Source organism: Fusarium pseudograminearum, chromosome 1 (genome assembly GCF_000303195.2).
Source record: "Fusarium pseudograminearum CS3096 chromosome 1, whole genome shotgun sequence".
Classification (NCBI taxonomy): domain Eukaryota; kingdom Fungi; phylum Ascomycota; class Sordariomycetes; order Hypocreales; family Nectriaceae; genus Fusarium; species Fusarium pseudograminearum.
Window position 1 is genome coordinate 721462 of NC_031951.1, and position 16106 is coordinate 737567.

The 16106-nt window shown below is 47.4% G+C and overlaps 5 protein-coding genes across 5 annotated transcripts; 3 read left to right on the top strand and 2 right to left on the bottom strand.

Annotated features, from left to right (window-relative positions):
- Positions 1 to 738: 738 nt before the first annotated feature.
- FPSE_05418 (uncharacterized protein) lies at positions 739 to 4050 on the top strand (the record flags this gene model as incomplete). Its single annotated transcript, XM_009258536.1, has 1 exon — positions 739 to 4050. One exon carries the CDS (start codon positions 739 to 741, stop codon positions 4048 to 4050), a length of 3312 nt encoding a protein of 1103 aa, XP_009256811.1.
- A 1585-nt stretch (positions 4051 to 5635) lies between these two features.
- FPSE_05419 (uncharacterized protein) lies at positions 5636 to 6663 on the bottom strand (the record flags this gene model as incomplete). The annotated part of the gene is made up of 3 exons (XM_009258537.1): positions 5636 to 5784; positions 5836 to 6423; positions 6474 to 6663. The coding sequence occupies 3 exons, from the start codon at positions 6661 to 6663 to the stop codon at positions 5636 to 5638; spliced, it is 927 nt and encodes a 308-aa protein (XP_009256812.1).
- An 881-nt stretch (positions 6664 to 7544) lies between these two features.
- On the top strand, positions 7545 to 8584 carry FPSE_05420 (uncharacterized protein; the record flags this gene model as incomplete). The annotated part of the gene is made up of 2 exons (XM_009258538.1): positions 7545 to 8190; positions 8241 to 8584. 2 exons carry the CDS (start codon positions 7545 to 7547, stop codon positions 8582 to 8584), a joined length of 990 nt encoding a protein of 329 aa, XP_009256813.1.
- An 874-nt stretch (positions 8585 to 9458) lies between these two features.
- On the top strand, positions 9459 to 13839 carry FPSE_05421 (uncharacterized protein; the record flags this gene model as incomplete). The annotated part of the gene is made up of 12 exons (XM_009258539.1): positions 9459 to 9654; positions 9831 to 10029; positions 10695 to 10765; positions 10842 to 11062; positions 11138 to 11409; positions 11479 to 11531; positions 11584 to 12015; positions 12128 to 12139; positions 12649 to 12663; positions 12728 to 12895; positions 12937 to 13416; positions 13466 to 13839. The coding sequence occupies 12 exons, from the start codon at positions 9459 to 9461 to the stop codon at positions 13837 to 13839; spliced, it is 2493 nt and encodes an 830-aa protein (XP_009256814.1).
- Positions 13840 to 14899: 1060 nt separating this feature from the next.
- FPSE_05422 (uncharacterized protein) lies at positions 14900 to 15718 on the bottom strand (the record flags this gene model as incomplete). Its single annotated transcript, XM_009258540.1, has 1 exon — positions 14900 to 15718. One exon carries the CDS (start codon positions 15716 to 15718, stop codon positions 14900 to 14902), a length of 819 nt encoding a protein of 272 aa, XP_009256815.1.
- Between the last annotated feature and the right edge of the window lie 388 nt (positions 15719 to 16106).

A 16106-nucleotide genomic window follows, 5' to 3' on the forward strand; every position in this document is an offset into this window, starting at 1 on the left:
ATGTGACATGAAATCGCATTCACAACCATCGCTATGTATGTTCGGAACACGGCAGCCATACTTTCCACTGCACCGCCCTTCATCAGGAACGCGTCTCGTGAAACCTTTTCTTTATCAGGGGACCACCTACTCGGTACCGCCGTTGAGACAAACTCTGAGTATAAGACTATCTCTCGAGAGACAGTTGTGTCGGCGTGAATCGTTTACCCGACTCCTTGGATCCCCCTCGTAGCTCGGACACTGAACAAAGTTCGCACCATTCCAGAAGACGATAGAACCAATAGTACGTAGTCTGGCGGCCGCTCTCAAGACAGAGATCCGTCAAAGTGATGATAAAGCATCGGATATCCGAACAACGCCCTTTGCGGAGCAGACAAAGTATAAACACAAGATATGCATAGTAATAAACTTCTGTCTTTTGCCAGTAATAGACAAGACATGTCTAACAAGGAATGATGTACACGGTCCAGGCCGCCCATATGCATTCCTACCCAGCTAGCGGGCAGATCTACAAAGTCTAAAGTTTAAGCTATGCAAGGTCCCGAATGGGCTTTTCTGGTACCTGCATTGAGAATAGCTTCACTAGCTAACCTTGATTGTCGTCAAGCTGGGGAATTTTATATATAATGATTTGGAAAGTCGCGTCAAGACGTTGCTCCGATTCTCTTTGCTACGACGGCAAAAGCATTATACCCCAATCTATTTTCTTTTTGACTACTAGTCACTCCTTATCACAAGATGAAGCCTGTATATGCATTGACGATATGCCTGGGCCTTTTGGAAGGCGCCGACGCTATTGCCATTCCTGAGTTCGTGTCTCCCAAGGTGGGATACTCTACGCCCTTGGCTCATGGTGAGAAAAAGGCAGAGCAAGGATCCGACGCCAACTCCTCGCCGCGGGTCTTTGGAGCTTATGGTCCTAAGTCCAAACTTGTTGGTCTTCCTCCGGTTCGCAGGAGTGACAAGACGGAAGAGTCGTATGGCTCTGATGATGGAGTTGATGATGACGACGAAGATGACTCTGGCAACAACACTGCAGATCCCCCAGGGGACTCTCCGGATTCGGATGATCCTGAAATTGTCTACCCAGAGCCAATGATGGCTCCCGCATACGTTCGCACTGGCGCCCTTCCAGTTGATAAGCCGGAAGAAGCCCCCAAGAGCAAGTCATCCAAGGTGGACACCAAGTCCAAGTCCAAATCCGGATCAAAGCCAGACGACACTGTCCACACAGCCAAGCACGGAGGCGATGATGACTCTGAGTCTGGTTCAAGTGGAAAGAAAAAGCAAAAGGGCAAGGACAAGAATAAGGGCAACGACGACAACTCTGGAAATCACTCTGGCGACGATGATGCTTCCAAGTCAAGGACCAAGAGTGAGGATTCCAAACCAACATCAAAGTCGACAAGCACCAGCACTTCTACCTCTGGTACAGCGCATTCCCCTACCAGTGTAAATACACGTCCAACAACGGGCAGACATTCTGGTGACGACGACGACAAGAAGTCTCGGACCAAGACTGAAGACTCTCCTCGATCTGGTTCTCCTAAACCCACATCGACATCGGATGATTCATCCAAGGGGAGCGGCAAAGGCAAAGGAAAGGGTAACGATGGTTCTGGAAAGCACTCTGGTGACGACGACGCCACCAAGTCAAGGACCAAGACCGAAGACGCTACCCCAACTGCCTCCCCTAAGACTGATGATTCATCAAAGGGTAAAGGCAAAGGCAAGGGAGGAAAGGATCAAGCTTCTTCAGGCAAGCACTCTGGTGATGATGATGCCGCCAAGTCCTCTTCCAAGAAGGGATCCAAGTCTGCCAAACCTGCCTCCAAAAAGTCAAGTAACACTCCTCGCCACCCAAGAGGCATTACAGCAACCCACCAATCCGGCTCAACCTTTGATCCCAACAGCGCCAAAGGCGGCGGCAAGAATGGCCCCGGTTTCTTCAAACCCTTTGAGCCTCCCAAGCTGAACAACGGTTACATCCAAGCCGTCCCTCCTCAGGCTAGTCAGAAAAACAGCAACTCCAGACCCAAGGTTAAGCCAAAGCCCCGGCTCAACAGCAAAGTCAGTGAACCCTTTTCTTCCCTTCGCAAGCGAGAGCAGTTACTGAGTCTGAGAGCAGCGGCACCCTTGGAGAGCGTAACCATTGATCGCTCCAAGTGGAAGGTGACGTGCGATAGCGTGCATGAGGGAGATGAGTGTCAGAATGCCATCGATGGGAATGGGGATACCATTTGGCATACGCAGTGGGAGGGGACTGAGCCTGCGCCACCTCATATGATTACCGTGGATATGAAAAAGGTTTATAATGTGAATGGAATTTCTATGCTTCCGAGACAAGATGGTTCGCAGAATGGATACATTGCCCAACACCAGGTTTTCTTGAGTAAGGATAACAAGAATTGGGGTTCTCCTGTGGCATATGGAACGTGGTATTCCGACTACACAACCAAGTATGCCAACTTTGACACACAGCCTGCGCGATATGTCAGGCTCGTTGCCATCACTGAGGCGAACGGTGGTCTCTGGACGAGTATCGCTGAGCTCAATGTCTACCAAGGAAATGACTACACGGCCCCTCAGCCATCTTCACTGGGAGCTTGGGGACCAACCGTCAATTTCCCAGTCATCCCTGTCGCTGGTACTGTTGATCCCAAGACTGGAAAGGTTCTGATCTGGTCATCTTGGGCTCGCGACACCATGGACGGAGGTCCCGGTGGTTTGACTCTCACTTCGATGTGGGATCCAGCCACTGGCCTCGTTTCAGAGCGTGACGTTACCGAGACAAACCACGACATGTTCTGTCCAGGCATTTCTCTCGATGGAAATGGCCAGCTTGTAGTGACAGGCGGGAACAATGCCGAACGCACAAGTCTGTTCGACCCTGTCAAACAGACTTGGATCCCTGGCCCAGATATGAAGGTTGCTCGAGGATACCATGCTTCCGCAACAACCTCCACTGGTAAAGTCTTTACCATCGGAGGATCTTGGAGCGGGGGTGAGTATTTCAAGAATGGCGAGGTGTATGATCCCAAGAAGAAGACGTGGACACTTCTCAACAAGGCCGATGTGCAAAAGATGCTCACTGCCGATACTCAAGGGCTCTTCCGATCCGATAACCACGCTTGGTTGTTCGGTTGGAAGAAGGGGACCGTGTTTCAAGCCGGGCCTAGTCAGGCGATGAACTGGTACTACACGGACGGAAAAGATGGTAACGTCAAGACTGCTGGTCAGCGACAGTCGGATCGTGGTGTTGCCCCAGATGCGATGTGTGGCAACGCTATCATGTTTGATGCCGTCAAGGGCAAGATTCTCACCAACGGTGGAACTCCCAACTATCAGGACTCTGATGCGACAACTGATGCGCACATCATCACCATCAACAACCCTGGTAGCAAGGCTGATGTTTCATACGCGAGTGAAGGTCTCTATCACGCCCGTGTATTCCACAGTTCGGTTGTTCTTCCCAACGGCAACGTTTTTATAACGGGCGGTCAAGAGTATGCAATTCCCTTTGCAGATTCGACGCCTGTCCTGGAGCCAGAGATGTATCTTCCCGATGAAGATCGCTTCGTTCTGATGAAGCCCAACAACATCGTGAGGACATACCACAGCATCGCGCTTCTTCTTCCTGATGGTCGAGTCTTTAATGGCGGCGGCGGTCTCTGTGGTGGGTGTGACACAAACCACTTCGACGCTCAACTATACACTCCTCCGTATCTGTACGATTCCAAGGGCAGACTGGCTACGAGACCAAAGATTGCATCCGTGTCTGTTTCCACAGTCAAGATTGGCGGAACGGTGACTGTCCAGACGACTGGTGCAGTGGTGCAAGCTTCCCTTGTGCGATACGGAACGGCGACGCACACTGTTAATAGCGATCAGCGTCGTGTGCCTCTGACTTTGAGCAATGCTGGGAAGAATGCGTACTCGTTCCAGGTGCCTAGTGATCCTGGTGTTGCGTTGCCTGGGTATTGGATGTTGTTTGTCATGGATAAGAATGGTGTACCGAGTGTTGCTTCTACTATCAAGGTAACAGGCTAGCGACGAGTTGACTTTGGAGTATAGCAAGGTGGAACTGTTTATGATTTCAAGGTGGTTATAATGCCACAAAACAAATATTAATAACAAGGCTCAATTATGCAATTCGCTTCCTTTTCGCCTTTTCACCGTCCTTCTGACACGCTCTCCCCACCAACGTCTGGGCACCAGCACCTCATGCTTAGAATGGTCCTAATCTGTTTAGGGCGTAGAAGAGGCAGAAGCGGATCCAATTATCACCAACTCTCAAATAAAACACAGGATCAGTGACGTGATATTCGACTCCGGGGTCATTTCTAACCATGTCCCAACTGAGAAACCCCCAAACGCTCCAGGTGTTGCGCACAACTAAAGGTATTGTAGAGAGAAGCTGCGGTTTCAGTCAGCGATGTCGATCGGAGGGGAACAGGGATCTATAAACTAACGGCAGAGTGTCTTGGGATATTGTTTGACTAATTCTTAGCGTTGTGGTAGGTTGAATGAAGTGTATTGCTGCTGTCTTGGTATGTTGGGTTGGATGATGAATGATGAAGAAAGGTCTGCATGGCTGCTGTCTGCAAGTGATATGATCATCATGGTTGGAGTTGCTGGGTGCACCTTCTACTGAAAGGGTCTGCAGAACCTGCTCTTGCCCGGGATGAGTTGGTTCTACAGTGGATGATGCAGAGTATAGGTAGGTAGGTACCAACTTAGGTAATGAAGAAGTTGCGCATCGTTCCAGAGCATTCGTATGATGTATTGTGTCTCATAATCGATAGAGTATTCCTGTATCTCGATTGTAGAGCTTTCTGTATTTAGCGAAAACACACAACAAGGCAAACAGACCTACTGCAACTGGCGTCTGTCGACGTCTCACATCGTTCCTGTATTCTTTTCTTCTTCTATATCATGTTACCTGCCGTGTCAAGCTCATCTATCATGTCCATTTAAGCTCATATGTGGCTGCTCGTCAGGATATCAGAAAAACTGTCCACTAAGAGACTAAGGGACGAAATTAGTAGGTCATCTTATGCGGCTTAGACTAAGCTCTTTAGACTGTTTATTTCTGTACCCTAAGATTTAGGAAGTCAACTTGTCTGCTACCCAGCTACTGTGATTGTTCAACTAAATAGCCTATCTAACCTGACTTGACTTAGTACACAGGCATATGGGTTGCATAATGACTGATACTGATGTGGTGAATAATGAAAGTATTAGGCTGTTAATGATTCAGTGTTGAAGGTATGTTTAGTCAATAGTGAAATGATTCACTGCTGCTAAACTAGAGCCTATCAACAATATAACTCGTGTTTCCCTTGTACTTCTTTTGCGGTCCCTGAAATTATGAGGGAAGCTTATGCCACTTGGATTATTCTTTTTAGACTACTTATTTCTATACCCTAAAATTTAGGATTACTGGAAGTCCGAGAGCTTCACCATCAGATCTTTAGTAATCTTGTTGATGACTGGTTGCATAGACTGCTTTGGACTACACGAATGGGCGGAAGTGTAACGGTCTGGGCACCAATCGATCGGACGGAAGTTGTTCACAATATAGACGAATCTGCACAAGGAAAGACTGTAGTCATCTTTACCTCCGAGAGGCAAGTCAGGATGGAAACTTTTCTCCAGCATCAATGACCCCAGCATCATCGATCTGCATTTGTGGTGACAGCCCAGTTTGCCCTCCGACATTGATGTCTTCTAGTCCCTGGCGGAGGAGGTCAAGGGTGCTCTTCCTCTTCTTATCGAGTTGCTCTGTAATTATAGTCAGTCGGTGATTATATGGAGAGTCGCGATAATACTGACCAAGGATACCATCGACGTCAAGATCGTGGGTCGTGACATAACTCAGACCTTGGCCACGTTGCAGTACTTGATGAGCCGTATCCTGAAATACCGCGGGCCAGGAAAATGACCAAGCAATGAAAAGCCACATAATGGCCTTCTTGTTGTATACTTCTGGTTTTTTGTACTTTGGGTAATACAGTAGTTCAGTCGCAAAGGAAACCGACTCTGCACATTGGTAATAGTTGACTATGATAGCAACTTGAGCGATGAATGTCAAACTAACGTCGCGAGAGATACCAGAACACTGGCCATGAATGACCTTCAAGACCGTGAGTAAGGCTTGGGCGTTCCATCCTTCCGCTGATACTTCTCGGATCAAGGGAGGGCTGGGCGTAGATGGATCAACAGGGGGACCTGGTTCATCCATATCCTTAGAATCTTGAACGTCATCTTCAGGAGCCGTAGTATATCCATCCTTCGGACTCGATCGAGTGCTCACAGAAGCGGACTCCTTCCAAGGGCCGTTGAGCATTTTGTCAAAGACAACCGAGGCCAAGGTTAGGTGCCGGGAAGAAACCCGAAACCGTACTTCTGTGGGGGCTTCGACTATGTTTCTCATTAGCAGATGTCTGGAGATATTGGGTGGAAGATATTACCAGAGTCCCCAAGTCCAGATGGCATCTTTGGAGTATCCACGTCAGTGGTATCGCGTAGGAGGTGGCCAGCTTGAGATCCCACAGGATTTTCACGAACCGAGACTTCGGGGACGACCCAGTACGTGTTTGGATCCTTGAGGACGACGACAAGGTCCCCGTTGGGGTCGATATTGTACACGACTGAGGCCATAGTGTTAATGGCACGGGCTGCCGCTGGTCATGCCCGCCGTGTCCGCTGTATCTGCCGTGTCCGCCGGGTCGCCGTGTCGCTGTATTAATGTATTGCCTTGTTGCCGTGCCGCTGTTTTTTGTGTTTAGGAAGAAGCGAAGAGGGGGGGGGGATAAAAGTAAGAGGGGAGGTATAAATAAGGATAAAGAAGGGGGAGACGTGATTCCTGCGGGTATCCTTTTCGCATTTGACAGCTGGCAGACACTGTCAAGGCTTCAACCCAGCAACTGCTGGCTACCTACCTCCCCTCCCAAGGCCTCAGGGTATCACAAGAATTATCCACTAAGAGCATAAGGGATGAAATTAATAGGCCACCTTATGCCGCTTAGACTATACTCTTTAGGCTATTTATTTCTATACCCTCAGACTTAAAGGGTCAACTCTTCTACTGCCCAGTAGCCAGGCCAGCCCCGCTCATCATTGCCTCGTTATTTCATCTGAATCGGCCTGGGAATTATGAGATTGACCCTTGGTATCATCATTGTCTGGCGTAAGGAGAGAACCCCGAGATACCTCCCCTTCCCCCTAACATAACGACGTACTTGGAAGAAGAAAGAATGGATCAACTATAGATACCTCTTGGGATCTTGACAAACAATCACACTCAGCAAACATATGGACTCAATTAATTCGGTACTTCAATGCTTCTTTGTCACTTTGCCGCACAGTGACCGGTGCAATCTCTTGCAAAACTAAGCGTTTAGGCAGGGTGTTTTGTAAGTTCCGTGAAGAGCGCCCACAATGGAGGTGAATGCCATCTATCTCTGTTCAGATACTGCTTCTTTCTCTTGGAATCTTGTCCTGAATTCTCCTACATCAACTATCTCTACATCAGTCTCATCATGAAGGTAATCAGACACGATATTGACCCAGACGGGGATCTCTTGATTGTTCTCAAGTGCCCAAATTCACTAAACCTGATGCCGCATTTGCCCCTGGATGATTTCCCTTGGCCACCTCCTCATTATGGATCGATTCTCGTTGATCTATCTAACAAAGACGACGTTCAAATTGAGTTCCGAGTTTTTTCATTGCTTATGCTCCGTTCTTCTATGTTCTTCAGGAAGATGCTTACGTCGCCATGGAAAGAGACTGTGGAGGAGTCGACCACTTCTCCTCGCCTTCTAAGAGTCTCCGCAACCGACTGGAATGCGGATGCGCTCGCGGTTGTCCTCGATATCATTCACAACTGTTCCTATGAGAATGATATACCACACGGCCTCAGCAATTTCTTTCTCGCTCATATAGCTGCCATCGTGGACTACTACCAATGTGCGGAATGTCCGCGTATAAAGGCAGTTACGAAGCAATGGGAGAGTGGTTTCAGATTTGATATGATCATGAATGCATGGATCACGAACCTTTATATCGCACTTGTTTTCTCCTGGAAGTCGTTTCGCTCGACAATAGTCCTAAATGTATTGGAGAAGTGTCATGACTTGACACGACTCACCCCTATCTATGACCTGCCGATGGGAGAAACGTTGAGTTAGTTCATAACACTCCATCTTTATATTTTTCACTAAATGTTTTTACAGGGACAATTGAAAACAAGAGACAAGCGATTCTAGGTAAACTACTAGCACGTATTGATGCTATGGCACCAGGAATCTGGGAAGACCGCACAGACTGCAGTGATGAATGCTACCTATCAATGCGAAGAAGGCTTCCTACGGTATTTCCGCGTCTACCAGTGAGCCGTTCACTGATAGGATGCTCAATTATCGAGGTGTTGAAGAAAATTGACGACCTCTTGCCTGCTCATGAGCACTACCACGGTGGGAATTGTGGTGTCAATTCAATGATGTACGAGGCCATCTGGGAGATGGACCGGGACGTCACACAGGCTTCGTATGAGATTTTCAAGGATAGTATGCAGTAATACTTTGCAGTTCTCCAGAACAGAGTGGATTGAATCCTTCCGATGCACAAACTCAGTGGTTGTCTGTCTCCTATCAGGGGGATTGTCTAAGATGGACAATGCAAGACTTGATTGTAGCATCATCAGACACAATATAGTCAATTTACCACAGTTTTGTTACCGTTTGGTCCATCAATTAAAAAGTGGTTTCTAATGACAATTTTGTTGAGGAGACAATGTGCAATTGTCGACAGGTTTGGCTTGACAGTATCATCGAGCAACTGCAAATTGACTTCCTCTCTCACTACTTAAGCGACTGAGTCTTCCATCTTCTCAACTATCTCTTATCCTCCTTCAATTCATCTCTCTTATAATCTTAGATCTGCTGTCAAGTCTCTGTTTTTCGTCTTTACCTTCCTTGAAGTCTTTACTTCTCATCTCTCACCGTCTTATTACAACCTCTCTTCTTATATACAAACAAAATGCGGCAACGAGAGTAGGAGAAATGTCGACAAAGCACGGGCAATCTGTATTGTGCTCCTCACGGTGCTGTAAGTCACTCTAGACTGAAAACCCAGATCACTTATTCTTCATATCTTGAGCATAATTGCTGATCCTTTCCATCCAGATGACTACGATCAACTATGTCGTAGATCGCAGCGGCGATCTTGGGATCGTTCTGAAGAAGCCGAACACACAGAAAACAATCCCGGCTCTATACTTCAGGAAAGACATCCCTGATCTTGACGACAATCAGTTCGACAATCCGCCATGCGGCGGACGTTATGCCGTCTTTAAAGACTTAAACAACATCAGCATTGCACCCATCGACAGCGAGATTCGATTCTTAGTCTCGTCTCGCTACCTTACCTTCACGTCAGGGACCTTCTGAGCAATGCTCAAAGGCCCCTGGGCCGAGGGAAGGTCGTCTTCCCAGCTTCCTCGCCAGATAAACGCAACGGACTGGGACCCGCTGGCATTTGCCATCGTTCTTGATATCATCCACGGGCGCAGCCGTGGGCTGCCGCTGCCAAAGAATATGAACATTGGACTCATGGCCCGCATCGCTACAATCTTCGATTACTACCAATGTAACGGTGTAATGAATGTCTATCTCGATAAGTAGCTGTATTCGAACCCTCACTGGAACTCACAGCCTTCGACTCTTTGCAAGAAGTCGTTGTTGTGTTTATATATTGCTTGGGTTTTCTCAGATGAGACCACAGTCTCGTATACAACCCACCTCACGCTACTACCCAGTACCAAGCGAGCCCAGTCGGGCACGCCCAAACGATCACCGCAAAAATCACCGGAACGACTAGCCCTACGACCAGCTCAGGCCCCGACGAGGCGACCCTCTACTTCTGCCCCCAGAGGACTTTGATTTGGTTGCTGAAAAGAACCCTATTGCAACGCAAAACTGACTCAAATCGAAACGTACGATCTTCCCATCGCGGGTATACTAGGTACGTGATAGAGGCCCACGTCAAGCAATGTTTATATCACAGATGCTAACACCATTCAGAGCACATTGAGCAGAAGAGGGTCACCCTCATCTCAAAATGTCTACATCTCTTGGATGCTCTAGAGGAACAGCTACTTCACGAAGACGCATGTCCGCGGAGACAGGAAGCTATGTGCACTGCACTTACTCTTGGAGTGTTGATGCGAGCAAAGCATCGCATGGCCAATCCCGAGTTGCCCCTTATCATAAGCAACATCATCGTTTTGCCTATTAACAGCGAGATCAGATTCTATGTTTCATCCTATTATCTTACTATTACCTCTCATCTTTAGGGTCATGCTTAAAGGCCCCTAGATCGAAGGTAACTGCTTCTCAGCTTTATTCTTCATGTCTTGAGTATCAGTTTGACTTGACAGCGGCAAGCAGCTGCAAATTACCTTAAACCAGTACAACCAAATATTTTTTTATCTCTTTAATTAAAAGACTGATTCTTCCATCTCTTATTTTTTATCTTTCCTTTTCCTCAGTTCTTCCTTCTCATCCTTGATCTTTATTCAAGGAGAATAAATACATACTTTCTGGCCATTCGTCTTTGGTCCCTTTTCGATTTTCTTTTATCGTCTTTGGTCCTTCTTCTTCTGTGGCCGTGCCTCATCCTTTTCCAAGGACAAGACCGCATACATCAATTTTGTCCCCCAACTATATACGGTATACCTACGACGAGCAAACAAACAACCGTGAGTCATGTTGAGCCCAATTCCCAGACTATTTATTGTTTATGCCCTGAAATACAAGTACTAAATTCCTGTGCAGATGATCTCCATCACCTACGAGGTCGACCGACAGCCCGACAGCCCGACATTGAACTTGTTTTGAACAACCCGAATTCCCAACAGATTGTTCCCGCTCTCCGTCTTAGCAATGGCGGCAATGATTTTAACGACATCGAGTTTGATAACCCACCATGTGTAGGCCGTTATACCGTCCCAAGACCCATCTACAACAACACAAACAACACACCCATCAACAGCGAAGTACACATGAGAGTTTCGTCACGCAAGCTCATTTGAGCCTCCCCAGTGTTTCGCACCATGCTTCAAGGGCCATAGCGCGAGGCCGCTCCATGGCCAGCATCTATCCGTCAGATAAACACGAGTGAATGGGACGCCACGGCCTTGGCTATCGTTATGGACATGATACACGGACGCTATCGTGGCCTACCAAGAAACATGAACCTTGGGCTCGTAGCCAGGATCTCGACTATTATTGACTATTGCCAGTGCCGTGAGGCCGTGTATGTCTATCTCAGAGACTGGCTTAATGAGTATGCACGAAGGGACAATCTGCCACCACGACTGTGCAAGATCTCTTTGTTGTGTCTGTATGTATCATGGGTGTTTGAGGACAAGACGTTGTTCTCGAACATGATTCATCTCACATTTATTTACAGTGAGGGACTGGCGCGGATTGATACGGCCGATCTCCCTCTTGGAGGCATTCTGGGTAAGTGATCATGGTCTACACGTTATATATCAAGCTTTCTAACACCAGGCAGACAAAATCGACAAAAAGAGACAGAGCCTCGTATTATATTATATCTTATCACTGGATCAACTGCAGGATCATCTGATCAAAGAAGATGGATGTCCGATGAAGCAAGACCCCGAGTGCACTGCGCTCACACTGGGAGTCTTGATGCGCGCAAGGCGCAAGATGACCGATTCCACAGGACCCCTCGAGCACCCTTTCGACGGGCACAGCGTCGCTTCTGTTCTAGGCATGATCACAGACATCAAAGAGCCGTCACCACCGCATGATGACATATTCAGGCATCACAGTTCTAGATGGAACCGAACCTCCTACCCCTGTTGCATCGGGGGTAGGATACACCCCAGACTGGCCTTTGTCGAAGGCCAGATTTTGTGCTTTTGTTTTACCAAACCCCTTGGGGACGTACCCGTAGTGGAGGATTTGGCTGCCAGGATGAGTATGTCTGTATTAAAGATCAATAAGAAAGATTGTGTAATGACACATAGTACATTATTGACTACTGGAAGGATGTTTGCAACCTGTAAATTGTATTATATAACCTACAGCAGTACCTTCTGAAGGTACATTGCCATCATAATAGATTTCATAGATGTCAATCAATTTAAAGAGAAACTAGAACTTGATCATTCATTGTCTCATTAGGGTTATTTGAAAAACAAATGAGATTGGTAAAACAGTTTATCTATTGTGACTGTACTCTTGGGACATGTTTCTATTGTCTTCTATTTTTCCAAGTTTTCATACTTGATTGTCTAAATTAATAATTATCATTTGTCTTTACCATTGTCAAGATGCTTTATTGTCTAGATTTGTCTAAAACAAGTTGGCATTGTCAAGCAATATCAGGCAGCTGCATTTCAACAATAACACAAACAAACACAATCAACCATTCATTCACAGTCACTCCCTAACACTTTGCCTTCCCTTCCTGAAGATAAAAAGTCTCCCACTTCACCCATTTTTTACTTTCTTCATCCATCTTCCCCGTTATCTACACATCGTTCTAGGCCATTATTCGCCTCCCCTGCTTTTATAAACCAATCTCTATATATACACAATCCGTTCACAGTCCAAGAGACTCAAGGTGAGTCAGTTTATATAACTTTTCGTCAGACCTCATGTCTCATCTCTGATAACCTGGGTTTTAGCCATGAAGCACATCAAATACGATGTTGATTCGGCGGCGACGCTGAGATCGTATTGGAGGGCCCTCTCAACGTCCAGGGGATCGTACCAGTCATCCCGAACAATCACTGCGACTATGACTATGATCGTCAAAACGTCCAATCTTTCGACAACCCATCCTTTGAGGGGAGGTACGCTGTCTTTAATGTTGAAGACACTGAGACAAAGGAAGAAGTCATCGTCAATGTCCGAATGCGAGTCTCCTCCCGGCATCTGATACTCGCCTCCAGCACGTTCCGTGCAATGTTGGAGGGACCTTGGATTGAGAATCTCTCTCACTCTCAGCCTGGCCCTGCTCAGATCATGACCAGTGACTGGGACCCCGTCGCTCTCGCAATTGTGATGGATGCAGTCCATGGCCGTTATAACGACGTCCCCGAGAATATCAACATTGGACTGCTGATGCGAATCGCTGTCATTATGGACTACTATGCATTGCATGAGTCCCTACGACACATTGGTAACGTTTGGATTACCAACTTACGCGCGTCCTGCGAGATGCCGAAGTCGTCGCTCAAGACCAGTCTGATGTGGCTGTCCGTCGCTTGGGTCTTTCCCCAAGAGGAAATCATGACTTCAATGTCAAAGATTATCCTCAAGTGGTTTAGAGGTCTAAACATGACGCTGGCCCTCCCTGTGGGTGACACTATTGGTTCGTTATCCCGTGAGCTTGTAGTGACCATTATACTAACACAATACAGACACCATCGAGGCGAAGAGACAGGAGCTAATTCACAAGTTCCTGGCTTGTTTGCACGAGCTCCGTGGAAACCTCGTAAGAGAAGCAAGGTGCGCTGCCATGAACAATCCCGACTGCCCCAATATGATGCTGGGCAAGTTGGCACGAGCCGAGCAGAGGCTTGGGACCCTCAACGGGCATCCCGTCGCTCCCTTCAAGGGGCTCAGTATCTCGGGGCTCATCTCGGCAGTCGTCAAGTCGTCGGGGCAAGAGATGCCAATGGGATACCTGGGGTACCCCATGAGTCCCTTCCGCACCTGTTCATGCACCCTTATGTCGAGGTTGGCGGATCTCTACCAGGATGTTGAGCAAGAGATCCGGGCTTTCGAGTGTTAATCGGAAGTGTCAGTACCAGTGTCGCGGGAAACACGAAAGCGGGCGAGGACGAGACCTTTATACAACGGCCAACCGTCCTGACAGATTGGCAATCGGAGGGAACAATACTATACTAGTCTAGACGGTTAATTGAGATTCGGTTTCAGGAAGAATTATATGGCAGTATTAACCATGAAGCTTGTTTTTCATCATCCTCCTCCGCGATCGTCAAGTCGTCGGATCGAAACATGGAAGTCGGGCCGCCCCGCGGATGCTCCTGCATGATGACGATACGATTAGCAAGACTTCTTGAGGGGATTAACAACGAGGATCGGACTTTCGAGTGCTAGGATAAGTAACAGAAAGGTCAGTGTCGGTGTGGTATTATATAGAAGCTAGCGGGAATGAAACTCCTTTACACAACAGCCCATCACCCACCGGGCAATCAGAGAGAATGATGCTATGGAGGGAGTCTACACAGTGTGTGGTCATCGTGTCATGGATGAAGCCAGCAAAATAGGGCTGGGGATGTATTGATTTGGAGTTGGATGGTGAAGAGGCTGAAGATGGTGAAGGCAACTTGCCCCAAAGATAAATTAGTTTAGTCAATTTATACTATTAAAGACCTGTTCTTGGGCGCATTGTTTTCTATACCCTGAGACTGCCAGTCTCTTACCAGCAAAAGAGACTTTTCTGCTGTTAAACGTTATGACACCGTAGGGGGGCAATGATTCTGCCTCGTGGTCAGGCAGTTAGAATGTAGCAATCCATATCGTGGCAAAGTTTGTCAAGAATAGCCCTCAATCTCCACGCAATGGTACACGAGCAAGGATGATAGCTTGTCTTTTCGTTAGAGAAATCTTTCGCTCTTGAGTAAAGATGATAGAGACTAAGGCCAAGGTATGGAGCGACAGGTGATGGGAAAAGAAGTCCGAGGTTGTGTTGTTTCCGTATCAAAATGCCAAGCATCAGAGCAGAACAATCGGGATTTCCCAAGGGGCAGCTGTTCTCGACTGAAAGTTTCCTGCGGAAATCATCCAAATCAGTCATGAATTTGCCGATGAGTTTCTGCCTTGTGTCATCAATTTTTCCTGTCTTGCGTCAGCGCTATATTCATGATGAGCCTGTATTGGGATATCAAACCGAGGATTTGACCAAGAGGGAGGTCCTTCAAATCAATTTGTGAGAGATCCAGGGTTTCTTGTAGAAGCATCCTTGATGTGGGGTCCATGATATTCCGCTTCGAAAACACCCAAGAGATATATAGCCATAAAAGGCTGCTCTTACAAAAGGTATCAGCAACTCCGTGTACTTCGTAAACATCGCTGATCCATATGTCGCTTATAAGCTGGAGGCATTCGTGACATTCGTAGTAGTCGACTATGGTAGCGATTCGGGTCATTAGTCCAATACTGACATTCTTCGGAATCTCCTGATAACGCCCGTGAATGGCATCCAAGACAATTGCCAGAGCAGCAGCGTCCCAGTCAGAGGTCACGACTTGAACAGGGCCAGATTGAGATTGAGAGGCCCGAGAGAGATTCTCACTCCACGGCCCCTCCAGCATAGTGCGGAACGTACGAGAGGCGAGTATCAGGTGTCGAGAGGAGACGCGCATCCGGACTTCGATGAGCTCATCGCTCCTAGAGTTGGCGGTGTTTGTTTCCTGACCATCTTCTTCCATGGCATGATCTTCTTCTTCAATGTTGAAGACGGCGTACCTTCCAACAAGGAACGAGTTTTCGAAAAAATGATCGCTGTCGCCGTCAAACATGGACACACGGTAGTTCTCATCCTCTTTGTATTTGATGATTGGCACAATTTGCTGTTTGTTTGGAGATTCCAAGACAAGTTCAACATCGCCGCCAGGGTCGATTTCGTATGTGATTGATGTCATCATCTCTTATAGGTGATAGGCGCAGCCAGGAGGAAGGTTAGTGACAAGAGATGATGCTAGCATTTAGACGCCAACTGCCGGCCAGCTTAATTCAAGCCGTGGTTGGCAGGCTGGTGTGTGACGAAAGCATTAGCCACTGAGCTTTGGGCTATAGAAATAAAAAACCTGAGAGTCTGCTCTGGGAAATAATAAAGTGACTTAAGAATCTCGTCTCCTGCAGTCAATAGCCGATTGTTTTTGTTGCCCTTGGAGTTGGAGATGAGTAGGCCCGCCCCGGCCGTGTGCGTCTACTGGGTAGCAGAAAAGTTGACCTCCTAACTTAGGGTACAAAAATAATTAGCCTAAAGACTATAGTTTTAGTAGCATAAAATGACCTACTAATTTCGTCTCT